The sequence below is a fragment of the Crocodylus porosus genome, unplaced genomic scaffold (genome assembly GCF_001723895.1).
Source record: "Crocodylus porosus isolate Cpor-Errol unplaced genomic scaffold, CroPor_comp1, whole genome shotgun sequence".
In the NCBI taxonomy this organism is placed as follows: Eukaryota; Metazoa; Chordata; order Crocodylia; family Crocodylidae; genus Crocodylus; species Crocodylus porosus.
Window position 1 is genome coordinate 84,148,997 of NW_017728949.1, and position 26,771 is coordinate 84,175,767.

A 26,771-nucleotide genomic window follows, 5' to 3' on the forward strand; every position below is an offset into this window, starting at 1 on the left:
CTCGGCCTTGGTGAGGCCGCAGCTGGAGTACTGCGTCCAGTTTTGGGCTCCACAATTCAAAAAGGATGTGGAGAAGCTTGAAAGAGTCCAGAGAAGAGCCACACGCGTGATCAGAGGTCAGGAAAACAGACCTTACGATGACAGGCTGAGAGCTATAGGACTTTTCAGATCTGATGGCCACCTATAAGTTTCCTGGTGTCATCACCAGTTTCTGGGGGAATGTTTTGTCCACAGAGCCCCCCATAGGATGACAAGGTCAAACGGTTATAAACTCCTGCAAGACCGTTTCAGGCTGGACATAAGAAAGAATTTCTTTACTGTCCAAGCCCCCAGGGTCTGAAATAGCCTGCCATCAGAGGTGGTTTCAAGCACCTTCTCTGAAAGCCTTCAAGAGAAAATTGGATGCTTATCCTGCTGGGATCCTGTGACCCCAGCTGACTTCCTGCCCCTGGGACAGGGGGCTGGACTCAATGATCTTCCGAGGTCCCTTCCAGCCCTAGCGTCTATGAACTCTATGAAACTGACCTTAAACTGACCTACATGGCCATGACCTTTCAACTTGCCAGTACATTTGGAGCTGTGCACGGTGCAGTGAGTGGCACTGGTCTGAAACTGCTAGGCAAGGGGCTTAAGTTCGTGTGATGCATCTGGCAGCCCCAGCTTTGATCTTAACCAGCTGGGGGACCTAATCAATTCCCCCTTGCCTGGCACTTGCACTCAAACCATCCCTAATTTTTGGACCGGGAAGCCTGCAATCTCCAACAGAGACAGGGCTGCATCCCTCTCCATGCCAACAACCATTTGATTGTCAGAATGAGTAAGTGCTATGCCACATATTTAATTTAAGGTGCCATATGAACCAGACACATCAGTGGCTGGCAACCTTTACAAACTGGGCTGGAACAACCTGGATTCAATTTGACATGGGCTGGTGGGTTTCAGCAACAGGGAGCTTTGCCTGCACCCGCACAGAGGCCAAGCAGCTAGGAGTTGAACATGCTTTGCCACTGTTTCTCTCCACTGCCTCTGGTGCAACTGGCGACCAGCTGGAAGTTGAGTCCACACCACAGCCTGGGGAAGCAAGATGGGGGGCAGGAGGGATGCAAAGAGAAGTGGTGGCAGGTGCATGAAGCTACAGTTAAAAATTAAGATCTGACAACCACCTTTTCCACCTCACTTCAGACGACAAGGTGTAGAACTGAGAGGTGAATTCGAAACAATTTCTGTTGTTAGAACCACAGAAAAATAGAAAATTAGGGTTGGAAGGGACCTTCAGAGGTCACGTAATCCAACCACCTGCTCAAACAGGGGGTTGGACTTGCTTGAAACAAAGTACTCTGAGGGAGGAAGAACTTGGTGGTAGGTAGCAACAGATAAAATACGTATGTCTTTCTCACACTGCTTAACAAAAAAAAATTAAGCAAATTTCTGCAATAATCAAAATGAGATATTATCAAAAATACTGTTCGGGAAACTCCTCGATTCTCTTCAATGATAGAAACATGGCAACATTTCACGTGGAAATCTTGTGGCCTTAAGAAATACTTTTGAAATGGAACAATGGAATAAATTATATGTTAATAATGCAACAGTGACTTGATGATATGTTTGAAAATGGATGAACATGTGAACAGCTTTTCTTGAGGAAAACGTATTTTATACATTTATAGCGACAGGTTCTATAAATGTCTGTCCAGATAATTTTGACTTTAAGCCAAAAAGAGAAAGTAACTTAGCTAGACTTCCTCTTAAACTCATCTGAAACTCCTAATGTCTATGAGGTATCCCAAGTCACTTGGAAAAATAAAATAAAAAATACACAGTCTTCATTTTCCCACATTATAGCATCAGTGTTGACAAGCCTATGGTATAGAAACATTCTAATGAACCTTTTTAGGACTTAGTGCTAGTATTCAAAAACAGATTAGTGGATGTGAATGCCAACTGCCATTTCAAAATTCTGACTACAGCTCACATTTAATTCCATTCATTTCACTTCAGAACACCTGGATGCAGTATGTGTATAAAGCATCCCGATGCAAACTGGAAATAAGGTTATGGATCCAAATGATTCTTACAAAATACCTGAAATTAAGACATAAAGATGATAGAAATATTTTGTTTTGTTTCATGGATTGACAGCATACGGCCTTTGAGCTGAGTCCAGACCATGGAACCAGGGAGCCTTGGCGACATGTTGGAGGTATGCTGGCAGTGAGTGTCTTTGCCTTTGATGGGGCTAGGCAGCAAGAAGCTGTGCCTGTGCCGCAACTGGAGGGCTGCACAGGGAGAAGTGGCAGCAAGGAAAAACTGGTGGCAGCCAGGTCAGAACACCAGCGCAACGTGAACAAAAGTCAGACTGTTCCAGTCTTCAGCTGCAAAAAGTTCTCAACTGTTGATCTTTTTGGTTCCTTTGTATATTTGAACCTGACTAATTTAGGACCCTGTGAAGTAAAGTAGTTAAGCACATGTATTAAAAGCATGCAGGTAATCCTACTGACTTCAGTGGGCCAAGCCAAGTGCTTCAAATCAGATATGCGATTGCTTTGTGAATCAGGGTCATCAATAGCACCTCTAGCACTCAAGAGATAGGAAACTGCTCACAGAACAATATCCATATCTTTTCTTGAAGTGCCAAAACTTCCATTTTGCCCAGGTTATACATTTTTTGTGTGCGACCCACTATAACTCCAATGTACTTTTATTAATTAAACCTACACAGAGAGCTTTAAGGCTGGCTGCTACTTCAAAGGCATAATAAGCCAGTGGAAGAGGAAAGATCCTGCATTAAATGAAAGAGAAAATCGCGAGGCCTTGGTCCATGGGATAAAACAGTTTAACATTCCACTGTCTGCAATGAATATTATAATATAAATTCTAATATTATAAACTTAAATATTTGACATCCATCATTAGCTTTTTAGGATAATTTACCTTATCTTTGATTTTGTCAGCTCTGGTATCCAAAAGCTGGTTTTTGTTTTGATCCTGGCTGCATTTGTGACTTCCCCCTCCTGAGGTTATAGCCTTTGCCTGTCCTGCAGAGCTTGCAGTGGTAGTAGATAATACAGATGTACTGATGCCAGATACAGATGTTGTACTGTTTCCATTTACTGATCCATTCATACCTTAAAGAGACAAAATGGCATTTACAGAATTTCATGCATCAAACACTGGTTTCTTTAGTGAGACTGGTTTACTAGTACCCCTTCGTTAGGTATGCGAGTCATAAAAAGTAAAAACATTTAGCATTCTGCATGTATTTCTGCCCAACGAGCAATTTGAAGTTTATGTTGTTTAAGTAAAATATGCTCAGCATTTATAAGGAGAAGGATTACTTGAGTTATCTGTAGCCTCCATCGGAAATCTAGAACTGTGTATTTTCAATAAACAAATTTGGAGCTTAATCAAAATAGATAAAAAAATGTATATGTTTCAAAATAAAGGGACAAATCACACACACACACACCCCCCCCCCAGCTTCCGTAGGATACTTTCATATTTGAAACGTATATAGAAAGGCATATGTGAATAGGCTCTGAAGAAAATTCTATCCAGGGAAGAAGCTGCTCAGATGAGAGAGACGTAGAATGGAAAAAAATGGAGAAAGTTGTAGGAAACCCAGTTGGAACAACATCTAGGTCAGGGGTGGGCAAAATAAGGCCCTGTCAATTGATCCTATCCAGCCCATTGGCTGCTGCTGCGAACCTGAGGAGGGAAGGCTGCGCCCTACACCATTCCACTCTGGGGCAGCCCAGGACCAGGCCATGCAGTGTGCAGACAGCTCAGCTCTCACCCACCCTTACCCGGCTTCCTGTTGGCACTGTGGCTGTGTAGCCCTGGCACCAAAGTTGGGCCTGCAAAGGATGGGGCATGATGCAGCATGCTGCGTAGCCAACCCACCCACCCATCCACTAAAATGAGCCGCTGTCACCGCAGCACCACTGGGCAAGTCTGTGCTGGCTGCAGGTGGGGGGGGTGGGGAGTAGGGTAGAAAGGGGGGCAGCTACCTCCAACTTTCCCAGTCCAGCACAGCAGCAGCAGTACATTGTGGAGAGCTGGCAAGCAGGCAGGACAGCTACTCGGTATGCTGCATTGTGCTCCATCCCATGCAGGCCTGGCTGCCAGTGGCCATGGTGTCAGGACAATGCAGAGCATCTCCCTACCCCTCCCAGCCCTGAACAGCTCACCAAAACTCATTAAGAGGCCCTCCAGCCCAAATAATTGCCCACCTCAATCTGGGTTGTAGTTTAACCAACTACCTATCATGAATCAGAGTTTCTCAAGAAAGTATCATTAAAACAAGCGAAGTTTTTGATTCCAAAGCGAACAGACTCAAGGGCATTGAAGAGAATTTGAAAAATATTCCTGAAAGTATCCCATCTACCAAGACCTCAGCATGAAGCTCTGTCAGTACAGAAACTGTATTTGCACACTATCTATATAGGATGTGTAAAGGCACTGGATAAACTATGGTTGCAAATTTTGCGAATTCTTAAACACAATTTAAGAAACTTGAAAGCCAATTCTAACCATTGTACCTTCACCTGTTTGAAAGAGCCAGCACTCAGTCATGTAAACTTCTACAATGCATCATACTAGGCCTCAAATTCTGAACTCAGCACGCACTTCAAATAGCTGGGCTTAAGAATAGGTGCTGGTATGTGGTGAACATTGAGAAACAGGAAAATTGCCTCCATCAGAATAAAGAACTTTCTGACAAACACTCACCTCCACCCATCAGGAGCTAGTGAGGACAGATTACACAACAATGGGACGCCCTTCCTTCTCCTACATGCTGCTGCTTAGGATATATGCACACCTTACAGAGTCCCTGACATGAAGCCTCCTCTCCAACTGGAGAGTGGTCACTCCTTAAGAAGGTGGATCCTAAACACACAAAGGAAGTCCATTCTGGCCTGTAGGAAAGGTAGCAAAAGGACTGACCCCCTTGGCTCAGTAGAGAACTCATGGACCTCCTGAATCTGAAAAGAGAAGCTTATAAGTGATAGAAATCGGGAACTACCACTAAGGAGGATTATGCAGCACTGGCCCGCTCCTGTAGGGAGTGGACCAGAAAAGCCAAGGCTGAAACCAAACTCAAACTGACTATGAGAATCAAAGACAATAAAAAGTCCTTCTTCAAATACATAGAAGTCAGAAAAAAAACAAGGACAACATCAGACCCTTACTGAACCAAATGGGGCAGCTGACAACTGACACCCAGGAAAAAGTTCATCTCCTCAATGATTACTTTGTGTAATTTTTCCACCAGCCCACAGGGATCACCCTGCCTGACAGGAAGCAGGACTACCAGGTTAAGGGCAATCATATGCCTATAACTGGTGAAGATCTTGTGAGGAAACAGCTTGAGAGACTGGACATCCACAAGTCAGCTGGCCCAGATGGAATGCACCCAAGAGTGCTAAAAGAGTTGGCTGATATCATAGCACGACCAATGGTGAGGATATTTAAGAATTTGTGGCACTCGGGAGAGGTTTCTGAAGACTGCAAGAGGGCCAATATGGTGCCTGTCTTCAAGAAAGGAAGGAAGGAAGATCCAGGCAGCTACAGGCCAATCACTTTGACCTCAATCCCTAGAAAGATCTTGGAAAAAATTATCATAGAAACCATCAACAACAGGCTAATGGGAGGCAACACACTGAGAGATAGCCAATATGGATTTGTTGCGGGTAGGTCTTGCCTGACCTTCTATGACCAGGAGATGCATCACTTGGACAAAGGAAAAGAGGTTGATGTCATATATTTAGATTTAAAAAAAGCCTTTGACTTTGTCTCCCAAGATATCCTCACGGTAAAATTGGGGAACTGCAGCCTCAACGTCTTACAGTTTGATGGCTGGGGATCTGGCTCCGTGGTCAGACCCAGAGAGTGATAATCGATGGAACAGAGTCAACATGGCTCAGTACTCGGACCAGTACTCTTTAATATATTCATGAATTATCTGGATTCTGGTACCAGAAGTAAATGGACTAAGTTTGCGGACAACACCAAATTATGAGGAAGTGTGATCATGCCAGAGGATAGGCTGGCAATTCAGGCCAACCTGGACAGGCTTGCAAGGTGGGCAGATCAAAACCTGATGACATTCAACATAGAAAAATGCAAGGTGCTCCACAAGGGGAAAGAACCTACATCATATCTATAGGCTCGGCAATGCTACACTCACTAGCACCACAACCGAAAGAGACTCGGGGATCACGAGTGACCACAAGGTGAACATAAGCCACCAATGCAATGCCGCAGATGGCAAAGCAAATAAAACTCTGCCTTGCATCTACTGATGGATCTCAAGAGAGACCCAAGAAGTCATCCTCCCACTTTCCTCAGCCTTGGTGAGCCCACAGCTGGAGTACTGCATCCAAGTCTGGGGTCCACAATTTAGAAAGGATGTGGAGAAGCTTGAGAGAGTCCAGAGGAGAGCCACATGCATGATCAGAGGACAAGAGAGCAGGTGTTATGAGGAAAGGCTGAGAGGTATGAGACTCTTCAGCCTAGAGAAGTGAAAGCGCAAGGGTGATTTTGTGGCAGGCTATAAGTATGTAAGAGGTGTGCATCAGGAACTGGGAGAACATCTGTTCCCCAGGGCACCCCAAGGGAAGACAAGGTGTAACAATCACAAACTGCTAGAAGACTGTTTTAGACTGGACATAAGGAAAAACTTCTTTACTGTCCAAGTCTCCAGAGTCCAGAATAGACTCCCCCCCTAGAAGTGGTGCAAGCACCTACTCTGGATACCTTTAAGAAATACTTGGTTGCTTATCTTGCTGGGGTGACCTGACCCCAGCTGACTTCCTGCCCCTTGGACAACGGGCTGGACCCAATAATCTCGCAGGTCCTTTCCAGCCTTAATGTCTAAGAAATCTATTAAACTTCCTCTTTTAGTGGAACAATATTCATTAGAGAGAAGCCTAGTTGTGAACTTATGTATCTGCCTCTTGACATTTTGTTCCTTAATCTGTTGCACATTGTTCTAGACAAATAAACAAAGGCAAACAAGAACTCAGAAATGTATTTCCTAGAAATGGTAGTCAGTTATTGAAAGCCCACACACAGGTATCTGATGTCATAATAAAATCATAATGATTTTAGACAAGGCAAGGCTGAGGATGGATTGAAAGTAAAACTCAGACACACTCACAGAAACAGATGGCGTAAGCTCAACCTGGTTTTATTCATCCTACCACTTCAGCTGTTACCTTTTTCTATGCTGCTTCGACCATTTTTTCCTGTAGTTCTTGAATGGAATGAAGTGGAATCATGATTCTGAGTGGGAGGAGCAAACAGTGGTGGTATTCCCAGCAGTGGTGGAAAAAAGGCTGCCCCTGTACGGGTGTGCACATCTGTTGTTCGCCACCATTCTGTACCTCAAAGAAGAAGAAAAAAAAATCCTTAAACATCAGATACCTCAAATCTCTCTCTCTCTTTTTTTTAATTGTGCTCCAATCAACCCTCTATTTGTAATTTACGGTTAATTTACCAGGTTCTGGCTTTTGGCAACGAGCAGAGAGGAATTACCATGCAAGCCTCAGCCGTTTATAAGTCTCATTGACCTTTTAGGTGACTTGTGGTCCCAAATCTTGAGTATTTTTTGACGTTACACTACAATTTGTTTTGATGCTGAAAATACACACTTGGAAAAAAATCCAGAATACTAAGAATATTGTATCAAAATTGCTACTTTTTAGAACAGGGTCCATTCACGCAGGCCACTTCATAATTACTGTGGAGTAATTTACCTCAAACCTTACTCCACAGCAAATTTAGCTCCCACCCCAGTCTGCCTCATACAATGGAGTTTCAGAAGGGATCCTCACAGGACCATTGCTTAGCTGTTTTCTACACAGGGGAAATTATTCCAGGACAGAAATGGGGCTTTTAGGTCTCTTTAGGCCACTTGTGCTCTTTTATGCAAAGTAGAGTACAGAGTAGCTAATGTATCACCCAGAAAATATAAAAATAAACAGATAATATAACCAAGTGGGATATCAGCTTTTGTCTTAAGTGAGTCATAAAAACTCTTCAGACAGGCAAATCAAATATACAGCTTTGTGACATGGCTCCTTTATTATTAAGTTGAAGAGCATCTTAACATTTATATAGCACCTTTCATCTTCCCAAGATGCTGTAAACAACATACAAATGGTATCATTAACATGCAGTTCTACCTAATCTACAGGTTAGCAGTCAGGCAGACAGCTTGGTAAGCATACTAAGAATAACCACATAAAGGGCATGTGGATTGACCCAAGGACCCCTTTGCTATACCAGGACCTTACGTTGAATGAAGAGAAGTCCTCTTCAAAATATTCTTTAAAATAAATGTATCTATTTTGCACCAAATACACTGAGTAATTCAAGACAGACCTTTTTTAAATTGCTTCTAAGGGTATGTACAGATGTTACACTCTGATCCACCAAAACAGGGTTAGGTCGATCTAAGTGCTGATCTGTACATAAGCTTAGAGAGGTTAGATCAGCCAAAAAATGGCCAGCCTGATTTAAATTAGTTTACCTGAGGAGGTAAACTAAGATCAGGAACAGTAGGAACAAGTAGATGGACTAAAAAACAAAAAGTTTTTTGGGGCCATCACTGCTATTCTTTAAAACTCCTGGAAAAAAAAAATCAGTCCTTTAAGGTTTCATATAGACAAGGGTTGCTCAACCTGTGGCCTGCAGAGCCAGAAACATGGCAGCGAGGGAAGCAGTGGCCATTCATATGGTCACCTCCCCCTGCCAAATTCCCAAATCACTGCCAGTCACAGCTGGGCCATACCTCCCCCCCCATCGGTATGGGGGTTAGGTCACACGTCCTCTCCCTCTGCTGAGCTGGGTTGGGGCCAGGCAACGTCCCCTTCCCCAGCCCTAAAGACTGGTCTGGGGACAGCCCATGCCCCTTCCTCTATGGGGCCAAGCCATACCCATTTTCCCCATGGAGCTGGGTTGTGGCTAGGCCATACCTCCTCCTCCCATGGGGTTAGTTTGGGGGTGGGCCTTGGCCCTTCTCACCCCCATGTGAGCCAAGCCACGCTCCCTTTCCACCATGGGCCAGGGCATCCCCCCTTCCACTCTGAGGCCGGGTTGCGGCTGGGCTGCCCCTCCCTCCCACATGGCCAGACTGTGCCCACCGTGCTAGCCCCAGTGTTAGATTGGAACCATTGATGGGATCCAGTCCATGGACAGGCAGGGCACTGCCCATTCAGCCCACCAGGGAAAAATGTTAAGCACCACTGTTATATACAATTATGGTTTTAAAAAACAAACAAACACAAATTGCAGTGTTAGGAGATCCAAAGACATTTTCAAAACAGCAGGAACTCTGAACAAATTCCATATGATTCATTTGGAAATCTAAAGAATCTCTTGCTCAGCTGCACAGGAATTCTTCATTTTTAGAGAAAAATGACACCCACAAATTTCACAGAATATGAAAGAGGGAAACTGCACCAACAGTACATTAATACTGTTGTAATTTACAGACATAATTCTGCAGTAATTTTAGTGATATTAGAGGAAGGGAAGGGAAAGTGAATATTAGATAATGGAAATGTAAGGATTACGCGTACAAATCAAAGGTATTCATGAGAGTGAAAACTAGATTTTGAGCAATGCAAGTGAGATACAGACTGGGTTTTTAACTTGTCATTGCGTCTCTGAATATAAAGCAGGTACAACAAAACAAAGAATAACAAATTCACGGTACAAAATGATAGGAAAAGGATTATTTCTCTTAAAACGCCATAGAAAATACATAGAATACTTGAGAAGTACATGGAGGAACACACAGAGAATGGGGATTGGGGAACATAACAAAAATAACCCAGAAAACCATAAAAACTGCCTGTCCAAGATACAAAGTTTCAAATTCAAAGATTTAAAATACCATAAAACAGTGATATGCAGTAGCTAAAGTAAACTTTAAATATTACCTGACTAGCAACCTGCCTGTCAAGACTGACCGGAGGGGAAGACACAGAACGCCGTGTGCCACCACCCCACACTGCCGCCACCTCCCAAGAACCAGGGGGAAAGGGGGGAAAGCCTGCACATTATGACTGCTGCTGCCAGCCACCAGCCCACACTGCCACTGTTCTGCATCTGGCCATGAGCCACGCCAACCCCATGTGCCACACCCCCTGCTCCATGTCCACCCCTGCCCAGCTGGCTGTCTGTGCAGAGCACTCTGATTGGTTGTCTCAGTAAACATTGTGATTGGCTGCCAAGACAACCAATCAGAGTGCTCCAAGAGCGTTATGGACAGACACACAGACGGAATAAGCTTTTTATATATATCGAATATTACATTGAATGGGGATCTATACAAGCCAAGCCACTACTTTAGCAAGATAGGAAACAAGATTTTTGGCTAAAAGTTTAAGAAAACCCTTTTACTATATACAATCTAGCTTGCTTTAAATACAAAAAACAAAAAAAACCCTACAAATTTAGGGATAAGAGGTTCCATGAGATAGAAGCATCTCAGAGGTCTCTTTTCCAAGACCATCACAAAAATGTAGATATTTAATCATGTACGGCTTGATCTAAAGGGGCGCTTAAGAGCTGCAACTCCCACTGAAGTAAAATAAATGATTTTCTTAAAATGGGAAGGACTGGACACAGTGGAATCCCTTGGATGCTCAACATCCCTCAGAATGAGACAAAGTGATCTTCTGCACCTACATCCATTAGATACATTTGTTACAACTTCATGAGTCATTCAGCAAAACAGAGAAAATGACTGAATTAGAATATTGTCACAAGATATGTGCATCTCCTGCTTTGAACAGAATTTTACCCTTCAAGGTTTCACCTCAACATGCATTTCCTTCAAATGCCTTGGCTACCTAGCTATGTGTATAAGACTATTAGCCATCCAGTGACAAAGTCCTACTTCTTTTCCGCCAACATGATATCTAAGATATATTGTCAAACAAAATAAAAGGTTACAGAGAAATAGCTGAAAAATTTACTCTAGGTTATTATTACCAAGAATGCACAAAAAGTCTTATTCAATTTTTCAAACAGAATCCTATCTTTTATTTACTTATTGAGTTCTATCATTTTATAAGTAAATAAATATCATTAAATGAAAGAGCATTAGTACAAGGTCAAGTCCCTAGTTCTGGTAAAAAGAACCTCCCCTTTTGAAGACAAAATCTTTGTTGCAATCTACAGAAGAATGAATTTTAAAAATTCCCTGAATTAGTAAGTGAAGACTTTTAAAGCATAGACTTTACTGCAATGCTCAATTTATTAAAAGGACAGTTAGCATTCTCAAAAGTAAGTATTTAAAGGGATATATGGGAAAATACTGGCATCTTACAGCACCCAATACTGTGCACATAGTCACAAAGCTCTTTCTTGCAACATTCTGCAATTGATGGGATCACTAGAGATTGTTTTAATGATTTTACAAAATGCTACTAGAAAAGAACCATATATAACTTGTAACTAATTTATCTAAGATTAGGCAACAACCACCATTATCCATACATAGAGATCATAGTGATCTGCCATTTGCGATCCTGCTAACTACCCACAATTTGACAATTTGTAGGGTCAGAAGGTGGTACTCACACTTCAACAGTATAAACTTTTCAGAAGTACCAAAACAGTTCAGGTTCCTGAGTCACAATTATGAAAATAATTTAGACACTTACATGTCTAAGTTCCCTTGACTTCTAATGAAACTTAGACTTTAAGCTGCATTTTTTAAAGTTACTTGGGACCCTAGATCAGTTAGGGGCATTTGAGAATTTTACCTCTAGCCCCTGATCAGCAAGCGAAGAAAAAGATTCAGTCTTATTATCTATCAATCACAGCTTGAGCTTACAAAAGCAAATTAACCTACTGTTCCTTTCTTGAGCTTGATTAGAAAGAAACTTCACCACAATAAGGTATTGCAAAGAAAGGACAGTTGAAAAACTTCAAAGAAGAGAGAATGGGTCTATTAATACTGCACCTTTTCTCATTATTAAATAAGCACTTTCTACTATAAAAGTATTGATGAACACGTCAAATAACAGAAATGAAGACATGTTAGGACAGAAAAAAAACTTAGGCAATAACATCTACTTCTTGGTTATTTGCTAAAGTGTTTCTTTGAGGATCACTGTCAAAGAGCTGAGTCACCCAGGCAGTCTGCAATTGTGCTCTCCTTTTCTCATTTTAGGAACACGTTTAACTTTATCCAGTCACAGAGCTTAAAGGGTCTTTGCCAAAGGAGAACTGAACCCTTTCTACACTGCTTGATGTAAATTCAAATCACTCTTTGTTTACTTGGATTAGGACAGTTAACTGTTCCTTCTTCAGTTCAATATTCTTTGTAACACACGTTTACCTGGAAAAGGTGCTAGTTGGGGATGTGCTGCTAAGGCTGTGGGTGTACCAAGTGTCCCCAAGCCACCAAACTCTGAATGCCCTGAGCTGGCTGTATGTAGACCAAAGACTGGGTGGCTGACCATTGGGAAGGCACTCGACACTGTGGACAGGTTACACGGTTGATCCCCAGCTGTTCTGAATAAATGTCCTGAGGGGAAAAAACAACACTTGAAATTATACTATCAAAACAGATGCTAATCATGTGAAGCCCAACCCTCATGCTTACAGAAAAGTTATAAAAAATTGTTTCATATTTGTAGAACTGTTGTGCAGTTTTGTATTTATTTCCAATCAGTTTTTTCTCTATAACATTTCCTTTTGGTTCTTATAAAACACAGATATTATCTGGAAACATTAGCAACTGTAATAAAATATTTTAAATAAGGATGAAAATTAACAATACATATATCATTTTTGGTTTTTTAAGCCGTGGAAAATAATCATATTTGCTTTATATATAGAGTAGCATCAGAGGCAGGTTACAGGCCCTAATGGACAAGAACTATTTGACAGTAAATTTTTCTGTACTATTTAGAGGTATATTCTCTTGTACTCAGTCAGGCAAAACTTTAACTATTCGTTTAGTAAGGGGACCTGCAAATTAGGCTTCTGGCAAATTAATCATGAATCAGAAAAAAAGTTTTGGATGTTTAAAGTTACTAAAACACAAAAAGGTCAAAGATTCCACAATGTTACTAAACTTCTGAAGACCTAAAATAAGTTATTTGGCAAATGAGCTTCAGAGAACTTTTAATTTAAAATATTCCCTTTCATAAGTCTAATTATATCATATCAACCCGCTTTCTGACTGGAACACTCAAAGATGAAGTAACTAAAAAGGCATAATTTCTCTTTACAAAAACCAGAGTTATATGCCCTTAATGTATTGTGTTCAATTACGTGTTTCATGATCCCTTCTATTGGTTCAGATAATTTAACTAGCACTGACACAATGATTCTGTGATACCTAGAATCATTCCTAAAACTTTATTTTAAAGGTACACTTCTTGCTCTCATACTTTTTAATGAAAAGTTGCATATTTGTTAGCATATTGGCCAAGTCATCCAGCACTCCTTAGAAATCACCATCTGGACCTGTTGATTGGTTACGCATTAGTTTATTTTAAGACCTCCTCTTTTGACATTTTACTGTCATATTTGAACAAAAGTAGATCTGATGTTTTAAAATTTTAAAGATGCACATTTATGGCTATGTTACAATTGGTTAGCTATCTATCCTCCATGTTGGGTAAGAATTTTAATCATTTTTTTTATTGGACTTGTAATTTTAGAAGCAAAACTGACTTTCTAAAATGAAATACTGGGTTTTGATATAATCCTTCTCATATGACTGTTGGGCTGAACATTTGAGTTGGTCTTACCTGTGGTCCAAAATTATATTTTGAAAATTCCAATAAAAGTCTTTTTTGGGCTCTAGAACAAGCTGGCCCAAGGAAACAAACAGGTAGGGAATTGAGGAACTGCTTTCTACAGACTGCCCTAATTTGACACCAGATCAATTTATATACAGGTCCTCCATCATTAGTGTTTTATTAGCTGTAATTATCTGTGCTCTCCCTCTCCATTAAGCACTCAGTATCTTTTCCCCCAATCTACAGAGTGGTGGTAATTTCACTGATTTGAGATTTGTGCCCACACAACTTATACTTCCATTTCTTACAGAGAAAGGTGCTTTACATTGTTTGGAATCTTTAAAGGAAAGTACTCTCCTACTACTGCTACAACCTGATCTGTCCCTTATAAGTATTAAAATAATTCAATGTAATTTTTGTCATTATACCATATTTCAGAAATGTATAAAAGTTAAGGTTCTCTTGTACTGCAAGGCATTTTAATCCACTTAGTTCAGTATTTTGTTTTTGATGTAATTTACCATTACCTCATCTTCATACCATTTCATCTACTTTGATTAACTGCATCTTATCGTAACTTTAGACTGTGAGCTTCCCTTGGCCAGAGTGCTCTAGTTAATTATCCGCGTATCACTAAGTCCAAAAAAGCTCTGATGCTTCACTGGATCATGTAAATGATACAAATACCAAACATAAACATGACTATCATCTTCTCTACCTTCTCATAGGTAGGGACCTACTAAAATCATGATTTTGCAAATTTCATGGAAAAAATTAAATATCGCATTGCCCATGAAAGCAGGCAGTGTCCTTGAAATGGGTGAGGAAAAAAAATACAAACAAAAAAAAATTACTGAAAACAAAACACTGGCTCCCCAAAGGGAGCCAGCTGTCCTCACGGTGCTGTGACCCAACCACACAGCCCACTGGGCGGGGGGGGGAAGGTGGAAAGGTGAGCTACCGGCACACAGGGGAGCCCAACATGGCTACCGTCCCCACCCCTTGCCACTGACTAGCTGAACACGCTACCTGTCATGCAACCCCTCCTGTGTCTACCAACTGGTGGCAAGGGGCAAGGCTGCATAATGGACAGCCCTCATAATCAATCAACAGCAAGAGGGAGGGCCATATGATGGACAACTCTTGCAGCCAATCAGCAGTGGGGGGGACGCAACAGAGCCCCTCAGCCAATCAGAGGATCTATGAAATTGGCTGACTGCTTCCTTGAGCTGGGTAGACCCCTACTAATAGAGACCTATTGAATTTGTAGTTTTACAGATTTTACAGATTCCACAGAGTCCAGGCAATGCCTATAAAATCCAGGGCGGGGGGGAAGTAAGGGAATGGGAGAAGGAGGGGGAGGAACTTACAGAAAATGAAATGCTAGCTCCCCAAAAGGAGCCAGCAATCCTCAGGGTGCTGTAGCAGCCCTGCCGGGCAGAGAAAGAGGAAGAGGGGACTGCCCATTTGAAGGACTACTGGCTGCTGTTTCTGCCCCTCACTACTGATTGGCTGCAAGGGCTGCCTGTCATGTGGCCCCACCCCTCCACCAATTGGTGGCAAGGGCAGGGCTGCATGATAGATGGTCCTTGCAACCAATCAGTGGTGACAGGCATCGCCACATGACAATGGCCCGTGTTACCAATCAGTGCCGAGGCCACCAGGGCTCCTCCGCCAGTTAGAGGTGTGGAAGGTGCACCTGTCCGGAGTACCATGAGAGCTCAAACAGCCACGCCAGTGGCTCAGCAATGACACTGGCCAATTCCTTCAGCACCCATGGATGGAGGTCATCCAGGCCAGCACTAACTGGCACTAACCTTTGGCAGTCTGGGGCCTTTTGGATATCTGTCTATCCTCAAGTTGGGGGGATTGTCTTGGTCAGTATTAAGGAATACTGAAGCAAAGAACTCATTGAAGTGTTCTGCTTTTTTCTCTGCGTCAACCACCAACTGACCTGATTTGTCCTGCAAGGGCCCTATGCTACTCTGCGTTTTCTTTTTCCTCAATATGCATCTGTAGAAGGACTTTTTATTGTCGTTAATTGTTGTATCCAGCCTAAACTCCAGTCCTGCCTTGGCCTGCCTGACTCCCTGCAATAGCGCACCAGGGTGGTGTTTGCCTCCTCGGTTGCTGCTCCCTGCTTCCACTGCCTATACATCTATTTCAGTACATTTCTGCTTTTTCCAGCTCTAGGTTTAAAATAATCCCCCAAAATGGGTCATCTTTCCATGCCAACAGTTTGGTTCTACTGTAGTTAAGGTGGATCCCATACAATCTGCATAGGCTTAATAAATGGCACTTAATAAAAATTTTGGTTAAACCCTCCTTTGAATATAGCAAAATTTGTACGTACTGTAAAAGCGGGAAACTGAAACGCAAGTTATTCTCCACAGCTTTTCAAAAAGTTCATGAAGAACAGGGAACTTAAGCATGTTAATTCTGTACATAAGAGGAACTTCATCTAAATACACTTTAATAAATGTTGGTACCCTAGGATTCCAGAACCAAGAGTAACACAAGATCCAGGTGAAGGAGGATCTATAAAAACTGGGGCAAATGTAAAGCCCTCCAGGGTACAGTCAAGACACAGATAGTAGATAGATGTTCTTCTTATTATTATTTACTATTCTTCTGTAGACAGATATTTAGTGTATCATTTTTCTAAAATCCAAACAGCACCTATCCCCTGGACTATCTGATGACCCTGCAGATGCAATGTGGGTATTATGCTATAGTAAATGATAAGACAGTAGAAACATTCATGGCATCATGACATGTATAATATTCAGGTATCACCAGTTTCAGTTCAGGCAAGCATAACAGATTTAAGTCTAGTTTTATGACAGTGCCAATAGACACGTACACAGAGAGACAACTATCTATTGGTCTGCCATTTGATGCATCAAAAACTGGTCTCTACAAATGTCTTGGGAGTGTATGTACCATTAATTACAAAGCTAGATGATCAGTTTGATATAATGAATGTTCTTTACCAAAAGGAGTGGCAAGATTAGCAACTGTGTGTCAAAAAGGAATGCTTCTTTTGAAAATATAACTTGTTTATTGTGAAACAAAAATGTTTTACAGTATAGTCTAATCCTGTATCAACTCCACTTGAAGTCAGAATGCAACAAGTGGAGAAAGTTATATAATACTGGGTGCTAAACAGAAGTGACATAAACCAAGGAGGAAACAATTTTGGAAATAAATTACCTAATTTATTAAAATACAAGATGATGCTGAATATATGATGAAACCTCGCCCCCAATAACTAGATTTTATATATGGAAAATTTATAAATTTGTTGTAATAATTGTAGGTTTGCCTTGTATTTGTCGCCCTACTACATCATGGAAAATAAATCTGGGAGGTCAGGTGGCCCTCTATCCCCCATAACTTCTTCCTCCTGCAGCCCATTCCCTCCATCTTACTGTCAGACCTTACTCTCCCTAAGCACATGGAAGTAAAGGGCAAGTTTGAAAATACTGAATTTGACATAAACAAAACTATAGTAATTTAGTTCATTCAGAATTGAAACTGTTGTAAGTTTTAGTATACATATTCCATAAATGCACTTTTAAGTGTACCTATATATCTACTGTACAAACAATGCACAATATTAGTACAAATCCAAAAAGCTCATGATTTACTACATGGCTCATTGGGTTGGGCCCCAACAGAGTCAACAATGTTTCAAGTCATGGTGACCCGATAGCTCAGCACTCACATGTGCATATACTCCAGACAATACTCCTACCCCTACCCCACCCCCACAAAGGAACCATGCGCTAATTAGCCTCTTATTCATGACTGGAACCAGGTGTTTTTGTCTTAAGGCCTGGGATCCTCCAAAAATTTATATGAAGATGAGGCACAGGGCAACTTAGTCCAGATCCACCTCATGGAGGATGGGCACATATAAATCATACACACCAGCTTGACAGTGGGGGCAACAGAGGGATTCTGAGTGAATAGGGGCCCTGTTTGGCAATGTGGCAGATATCTAAGGCTGGTAGATAAACAGGAATTACTGGAAATGAGAAAGAAATGCATTGCTCAGCTGTGAGAGTGAAGAGAAAATTGAAATGTATTCATTGTAGTGGTTCACCATGACTTGAAAAAGTCAGCGCTGAGGGGGGCTAAGCACAATGGACACTACAATGCATCTTATTCCAATGGACTGCACTAACCTGTTTTTGTTGTAGGCTCCCATCACTATGTTTGCCCAATGTGGGCCATGTGTTTTACAGTCATGATCAGTGCTGCCTGCATTTAATCAGCTTCATAGCTGGTTTCCATTGCTCAGCATGACCTACTTTTAGCAGCAGTTTAATGACAAACAATGTATTTAATGAGGTTTCCTTGTGTGCAAATGTAAGATCAGGAGCCTTTTTTCCCCATGCTGACTAGGGGGAGAGGGAGTACCTCATCTTAGAGTTGAGTAAATATGGTAACTGATGGTGCTGTTACAGGAAAATAATTCAAGCTAAATACTGATTTTAACTACCATGATTCTACGTACCATATATCTTATTCAGAAGGGCTGAACCAACCTATCCTTGCGGTAGGTTCCCATCAGTATTTTTGTTCCAGAATTTTTGCTGTATTTAATCAAATTCATAGTTGGTTTATATTATTAAGGACATGCTACTTTTGGCAGAAATTTAATGAAAGCCAGTGTATTTAGCGAGAATTCCTTGCATGAAAATATAAGACAGAGCTTTTCCCCCCAGGGAGATTAGGGGAAAAAAACCTCAACCTATATTCAGTACATAGGGTAGATTTGACCCACAACATTTAATCATGTAAATAGTCCCTTTATCTTCAAAGTGAACTACATTAGCTCAGTAAGTTAGTTGAGAAGGATCAGGCTTGGTTTAATTTTCTTTTCTTTTTTAAATAATAGGGTTTGATTCTACAAACAAAATATACTTTGCTTATATTAATTAAGGCTCACCCTGCCTTACGAAGTTTAATTTACCAATGGCTAAACTTAAGTACCAGTTCAGAGTGATAAACTGTCACAAGGATTCCGTGAAAATTAGGAAGAAAAAGAGCGTCTCAACTCCTAGTACATTCCCTCCTCCAAACAAATACACAGCATTCGAACATGATTGTAAAAAAAAGTTTTATATAAAGTGAATTAATACTATAGAGTTCTGAATGATAAACAATATCACAGAGGAACAGGTATATATTGGCCAACCTAAAACAGATTGTTGGGTTTTTTTGGCTAAACTTCCTGTGCAAATTTTGAACAAAAATATTCAGATTCACATTTCTGCATTTTTTTTTCCAGGCGACAAGAGTAAAAGAGGTCTCCAGTTTTCCAGAGAATGAGAAGTACTCCTAAAGATCATGAGCTGAAAAGAGAAAATGAATGACTATGAAGGTCAGTCATGGAAGCTACTAGGCAACTGAAAAAAAATGTTCAATTGTAAATTAAAAAAAAACCCAAAAACTAATGTAGCATCATCTACATCAGGCGTGGGAAAAATATGGCCTGCAACCTGAATACCGCCCATGGAGGGGCTTTGTCCAGCCTGCAGTGGGTCCTTCAGTCCTGCCTGGCCCAGGTACCATTCTGCTGACACATCCTGCTGCCCCCTGGGCCCAAAGCAGGGTTGGGGCGGCTTCTCAGCTGGACTGCCTTTCTAGGCAACCTAGGCAGCAGCAGCTCCTTTCAGCTGCCACCACCCCTGGCCCCAGCCCTGCAGTACTGGCAGACCCACACACAGCCCTGACCTACCCCACGCCTCCTGTGGACTTGTCTGCTTACACTTAATGGCTGCAGCAACAGCAACACTGGCAGGGCAGAAGTGTGCTTGGCACAAGGGAAAAGCAACCCCTCCCCATCACCACTGCCTGGCGCTTCCTGCAGCAACTGCCCAAAGCCTGGGCTAAAATGACCTGCAGCTCTTCTGCACTGCCCCGCTGGGCAGCCCTAAGACAGCAGTGATAGTAGTGGAACCAAAGGACAGCTCAGCATGGGCTCCACATGGCTACTGCAGGAAATGCAGGGTAGCGGTGAGGGGGAGGGGCTGCATTTCCCCCATGCCAAGCACACTTCTCCCCTGCTGGTGCTGCTGTTACTGCAGCTGTTCAGCATGAGCAGGCAAGTCCATAGCAGGCGTGGCATGGGTCAAGGCTGTGCATGGGTCCCCACCAGTATCGTGGGGTTAGGGCCAGCAGCTACTGCCACCTGGGCTGCCTAGGAAGGCAGTCCAACCCCGCTGTGAGCCTAGGGGATGGCAGGATGCACCATGGGTGGGCAGTGCAGAGCAGGGGTAGTGCACATGGTCTGGCTGATCCACTCCTGCAGGGGGTTAGTCCAAAGCAGGCGTGGGGCACACTGGGGCTACACGCTGTTGGCAGTGACAGGGAAGGGTGGTACAGGCTCTGGGCTGTTGTGGGGGCAGGTGCTGACCAGTTTGGGGGGGACGCAAGGGGCTCCCATGTACACCCCAGCATACCCACAAACCCTCCCCCACAAAACCCACAACCACACCCTCCCACACACACACACACAATCACACACCCTACAAACATTGTACCCACCCACACTCCTCCCCACATGCACCCCCACACAAGCACCTACGGCCTCTAGAGGGAGCCCCGCTCACTGCTACCCATACACACCTCACCACACACATGCACCCACACCCCCAAATGCCCCTAGCTACCTTCCCCACACCCCAGAAACCCCATACGCACCCACAAACACATCCCCAAAACATAACCACTAAGCCTCACATACCCACCCACATCCCTACACCCCACATACACACACAGCCCCAAGCCCATACCCCACATCCCTGAAATATACAAGAGGAAGGCTTCATTTTGAGCTATTATACAATCATCTCTGTATACATGACACAAATGGACACAAATCAAGACAACTGCCTCTTTTTAAAATAAAATTAAAATATGTCATTCTGGATGTTTGATTTTTAGTATTTTTTTTTTTCCAGTTCTAAGATGGCAAGCTCCCTTCCCAAAAGGAGAACTTCCAGGGCAAGGGGATGGACTGCTGATGGCAATGGTCAAGGGTTAGTGGGCAGGACTTTCAGTCCCAAGATGGTGACCAGTGGGCAGGGCTACCTTTGTGGCCCTCTACAGCTCATTAAAACTCGTTAAGTAGCCCTCCAGTCAAAATAATTGCCCACCCCTGATCTACATGCATAAGCATATTCATACTTAGGTTTCTTGTACCCTTTGTCAGCACTGAATGGATTCATGGAAATCCAACTTAAAGCATTAAAAAGCACTTTCGGCTACACAGCTCAGATCCACAACAGCAGGCTCCCATTTATTGCTAAAGATGCTTCCCCCTAGTGTTCTAAAAGAATCCTCATTAATACAGCAGCTTCACCTGGCATTCCAGGAGAAACAGATTAATATAATTCTTTGTTTCTTATTTTCTTTCAAGTTTACTTTTTCTTTTCTGATTCTTGTTTCATCAGTTTTCCCACCCTCCTCTTACTCTTGCACTTCTCTCTCTCCCTTTATAATTGTTTGCATCATAAATCTGCATGAGGTTTTTTTCTAGTTCTTACTAGCTTTTGGGAGCACCTCTTCAAGAGACAATTCCCAATATGTTCCTTCCCCAGCAAACTTAATATTAACACCCATCATTAACATCATAGAGAATTTCAACTACAGAAAAAAAACACTCATAAGTACCTGCTGCTGTCAAATAGAACTATTGGTCTTCCTTGAAAAATAGTAAGGAAGATGTAATGTACATGCATTAATTCGAATTGTGCCACACCCCACAACTGTTTGTCTGAGATCTCCCCCAAACAAAATAACTGAGTCAAAGTCTCTAATATCCTTGCTTCCTAGGATTTGGTTAGTGCTGTCTATTCTCTGAAGCACATATCAATCAGCAGATGAATGCTCACAGAGCTATATCTTTTAATAGTTTCTAAGCACTTGGAGAAGAAGGTGATTAGGAACAGTCAGCATGGATTCACCAAGGGAAAGTCATACTGGACCAACCTAACTGCCTTCTATGATGAGATAACTGGATCTGTGAATGCAGAGAACATAGCAGACATAATATACCTTGACTTCAGTAACTCTTTTGTTATGGTCTCCCACAGCATTCTTGCAAGCAAGCTGTACGGGTTGGATGAATGGACTGTAAAGTCAAAAGAAAGCTGGATGGAGTGCCAGGCTCAATGGGTAGTGATCAATGGCTTAATATCTAGCTGGCAGCTGATATCAAGTGGAGTGTCCTAGGACTTGGTCCTGGGGCCAGTTTTGTTCAATACCTTTATTAACGATCTCGAAGATGGGATGGGTTGCACCCTACGTTGGCCACTGGCACCAAACTGGGGGGTGTAATGGATATGCTGGAGGGCAGGGCTAGGATTCAGAGGAACCTAAACAAATTGGAGGATTGGGCCAAAAGAAATCTCATGAGGTTCAACAAAGACAAGTGCAGTGTCCTGCACTTAGGGCAGAAGAATCCCATACACTGCTACAACATGGGGACTGACTGGCTGGGTAGCAGCTCTACAGAAAAGGACCTGGGGGTTACAGTGGACAATAAGCGGTATATGAGTCTATAGTGTACCCTTGCTGCCAAGAAGGCTAACAGCATACTGAGCTGCATTAGTAGTAGCGTTGCCAGCATATCACGGGAAGTAATTATTCCCCTCTGTTCTGCACTGGTGAGGCTACATCTGGAGTACTGTAACTAGATTTGGGTCCCCACTATAGAAAGGATGTGTACAAGTTGAAGAGAGTCCAGCAGAGGGCAACAAAAATGGTCAGGTGGCTGAGGCACATGATATTAGAGTACAGCCTGAGGGAACTGGGTTTATTTAGTTTGAAAAAGAGACGACTCAGCAGGGATTTGGTAGCAGACTTTAACTACCTGAAGGGTAGTTCCAAAAAAGATGGAGCTAAACTGTTCTCAGTGGTGACAAATGACAGAACAAGGAGCAATGGTCCCAAGTTGCAACAAGGGAAATTCACATTGGATATTAGGAAAAGCTCCCTCTCTAAGAAGGCGGTGAAGCACTGGAACAAGTTACTTAGATAGGTGGTAGTACCTCCATCCTTGGAGGTTTTTAAGGCCTGGCTTAACAAAGCCTGGGTTGAAATGATCCAGTTGGGGATGGTCCTGCTTTGAGCAGGAGGTTGGACTAGATGACATCCTGAGGTCCCTTCCAACCCCGATTTTCTATGATTCTATACAACTGCTTTTTAAGACCATCAGTTCCCACCTAACATATGTACAAAGTTAATTTCATGAAGCATAAGCAATTCTCTGAACTCCAAGGGGCCATACAGGCATTTGGGGAGGTTAGATGGAGTTAAAAATGGCCACCTAATTTAAGTCAGAATGGGGAGGCTAGCAGGGGGGCTTGGGAGGATTAGGGTGGCTAGTGGTATCTATGGAGAGTGTAAGAGGGAGTAGCAGGTGGGGTCTGTAGGGGGGAAGAGTTGGGGGAAAAGCATGGTCTGTAGCAGGTGGAAGGACCCAGAGGGTTTGGCGAGGATCAGGAGGGCTAGCAGGGTCCTCAGGAGGGCCTGGGGTGGCCGTCTTCCTCCCCACAAACCAGGGGCTAGGTTTAGGCCCATGGCTCCCCTACCCCTACATCAACTAATCCCATGTGCTCTTCCCCTCCTCTGACCCTAACTTACTTCAACCAGTCCCATAACTAGCAACCACTGGTAAAACCAGCACCAAGAGCAGCTTGCAGGGGGGAGAGGGGGAGGCGCACAGGTAGGAAAAGTACAGCCCCTGGGCTGAGGCCAGAAGCCTGGTTTTTCCAGTCCCAAGGCTGTGCTGAGAACTGTACAGTACAGTTAGAGCAGTCTTGCCTGACCTCATCTAAGTTAAACTATGTTGGAGGTAGATTTAACTTAGATTGGGTAAGCCTTTTTTAGACCAATCTAACAGTCCTAAACTTCTATATGGTACATACTCCCTAGTTCGGTCAATCTAAAAGCAAGGTCCACAACTGGGCAAATTAAGTCAGATTGGGTAACCATTTTAAACAACAAGATTTAACCTCCCTGTATAGCTATACTTAGCCCAAGTGATATAAATTTTTTTTGTCCTTGTCATCTTCCCAAATGACTGACAGTTTTTAACAATGCATTCTTAATTGCTGTTGGGGAAAAAAAAAGCCAGCAAGCAACAATTTCCATTTCCCTGATATTTTTCTATAAATAAACAGTGCTAAATACAGATCGGCGTTTGACTCTGCAACCTTTTCTGGGTACTTTATTTTAACACTATTTTCTACCAAAATGTATGACTAAGGAGAATGCAGTATTTTACTGCAAATTGCTTACATATATCCATTAAATTAGGATCCACAGTCAAACACTTACTACAAATATACTATTTAAAATAAAAATTAATTTGATATGCATGATTACCTATTTAGTTGTAACAGCCTTACTAAATGGTATCTCAGGGAACAGAAAACAACAGTATATGAGAGTGGTTGACAAGATTTTGTAGCAATAAGCCAGATCAGCCTGCCTTGAGACCAAGGCAGGTCAATGCTTCCAGCCCTGCCAATGGCCATTTCACCTGCTGAAGAGACACTGAAGGAGCTAGGCACATTCACGCTTGCAGAAAAAGTGCTTAGGAGGGGGCACAACAGAAGTCTTCAAATACATGAAGGGCTGTCATAAAGAAGGAATGCACCTTTTTTCTCATTGCAGAGAGAAGGATGTGGACAAAAAACTTGAAGTTGCGGTAAAGTAAGTATAGATTGGATATCCAGAAAAACTTCTTCACTGTGAGAATAGTGAGGCAGCGGAATAGGCTGCCTAGGGAAGGTGTGGATTCTCCATCACTGGAGGCGTTCAAGAAGAGGTTGGACAACCACTTGTCAGGGATGATCCAGGCAAAGTTATGCCTGTGTTCTATCATGGGTATTTCCCATGGTCCTGCACTTTGTTGGCTGCCCCCCATCCCCACTTCTGCTATCTTTCTCAGAGGCATTGGGTGTTGGCTACAGCTAAGGCTAGGGACTTTGACTGAAGCGTGCCAATGCTCCTACTGGGACCAAAGCTGAAGGTTCCTGGCTAGAGGGTTTTGCTCCTCTGCTCAGGGTCAGCCCAACTGCTGTATCTGGGGTCAGGAAGGAATTTTACACTATGGTCAGATTAGACTGACTGTAGCAGTTTTTGCCTTCCTCTGCAGCATGGCCCTCTACCCAGGATCTCTTCAGCATATACTGACATGTCATATAAGCAGGACCTTGGTTGCTGTGGCTCCCCTGCTTTACCTGTGCTTGGTTAGGGTGTTACTTCTGTGTTACATCTGTTAGGGGTGAGACAGTACTCTCACATAGAGTTTAGATTATGGATTGTATAGGATGACTTGGGTAGGGATGATCCTGCCTCAGGCAGGGGGTTGGACTAGATGACCTCTGGAGATCCCTTCAAGCCCTACTTCTCTATGACTTCTTGGTGATGCTTTTTATTGGACACACTATACAACTGGGAGAGATGTTAGACAAGCTTTTGGGCACAGAATGCCCTGCCTCAAATCCAGGAAAGAAACACAAGCTTTTAATGAGACTATCAAGCTATTTCAGCTTCAGTTTAAACAAGATAAAAAGCTTCCCAGTCCTCTGGGGGATGTCCTGAAACTCTTCTTCAATTATCTGGCCCCTTGCTCGCCAATAAGCCACCCTCTTGAAGAGACCAAGGCTTGACACATTTTTAACCCAATGACAGGTAACTTTCCTCTCATACTAACTGGACCTTTTCCAATTTCTTTTTCACCCACATATTTAATGAATATGTCTCATTAGCAGCAATAAGCTCATTATTGTAAGCCAGAGCAACTTACAGTCTGCAGAGCCTTTGGATTCAGTCCACGGACCTGTGGCTTCAGTGACATTTGGCAACAGGGACCTCTGTCAATGCCACATCACGCTAGGGCACCTACAGCTTTAGTGGCAAGGGACTCCTCCATACCCCCATTCAGGCACCCTGGGCTCTGGCAAAGAGGAGCTTTTCCTGTACTGCTCCACAGTCAGGCAGCAGGGAGAAGTGGCAGAAGCAGCTGAATTCTATTGACTGCCCCCCACCGCTCCCTACCCCAAGACCTGAGCTGGGTCATTCCAGCCTCTAGCAGGAAAATACTGCCAACCCCTGCTGCAAACCCTGAGGTTTTTCCTCTTTTCTTTCCACTCCCTTTTGTTTCTGTGACCGATACCACGTTTTTTGTATTATAGTGGCATATATACCTGTGGTCAATTTAAAGTTAAGTATTGCACTTGCTCCTGGGGCTGGACCCTGCTTCTTTTGGTGCAAGTTTTTTTCACTGTTTCTAGAAAGAATTCCTCTGAACTACTAGGATACAGGTTTTAGCCATGTTGGCCTACAGGCAAAAGCAGTCAGAACTCTTGGTAGATGCAATATCTTTTATTAGACCAACTAGATAGTTGTAAAAAAAAGTCTTTATTTGCAAGCTTTCAGGCTCACACACCCTTCCTCAGACCAAGAAGGTGGCAAAGATTATAACATTTCTTCCAGGTAGAAGTTTCATTTCTACCTGGGAGAAATTTTGCAACCTTTGCATTCTCCTTTGCCTGAAGAAATGTGCATGAGCCCTAAAGCTTATAAATAAAGACTTTTTTTGCAAGTTGGTCTAATAAAAGATACCACCTCTACCAAATGTTCTGACTGCTCTGAACTGCTGGTGTTCTCATCCTCCTTGTACATTGCTAGAACTTGCAAACCTCTTGCCGTAATCCATGATAGTACTTTCATCTTTTCCCCACTGCCAGACATTGTCATGGCTTGCAGCATTTACCACAGTGGGTGCAGGTCCCCAAGTTATTTTTTGTGGGCTCCTACTTAGAGCACCACATGCTTTTTCTGCTTCAGGTCTCTTTTCTTAAAGTATTTTGGATTCTTTATCATACCCATAACATCAGGAAGTATCCATTCCTTATAAGCTTCAAATCTGTACTGGGTGATTTCCTTTGCTTGACAAATTCTAGATGC

The 26,771-nt window shown here is 42.7% G+C and overlaps 1 protein-coding gene across 1 annotated transcript in view; it reads right to left on the minus strand.

Annotated features, from left to right (window-relative positions):
- BAZ2B (bromodomain adjacent to zinc finger domain 2B) overlaps window positions 1-26,771 on the minus strand; it is a 202,293-nt gene that overhangs the window by 115,019 nt on the left and 60,503 nt on the right. The window contains exons 3-4 of the mRNA XM_019553838.1: window positions 7,221-7,388; window positions 2,935-3,128 (exon numbers count right to left, since the gene is read on the minus strand). Of these exons, the coding sequence (XP_019409383.1) occupies window positions 2,935-3,128; window positions 7,221-7,388 (362 nt within the window). The remainder of the gene's footprint in view (window positions 1-2,934; window positions 3,129-7,220; window positions 7,389-26,771) is intronic.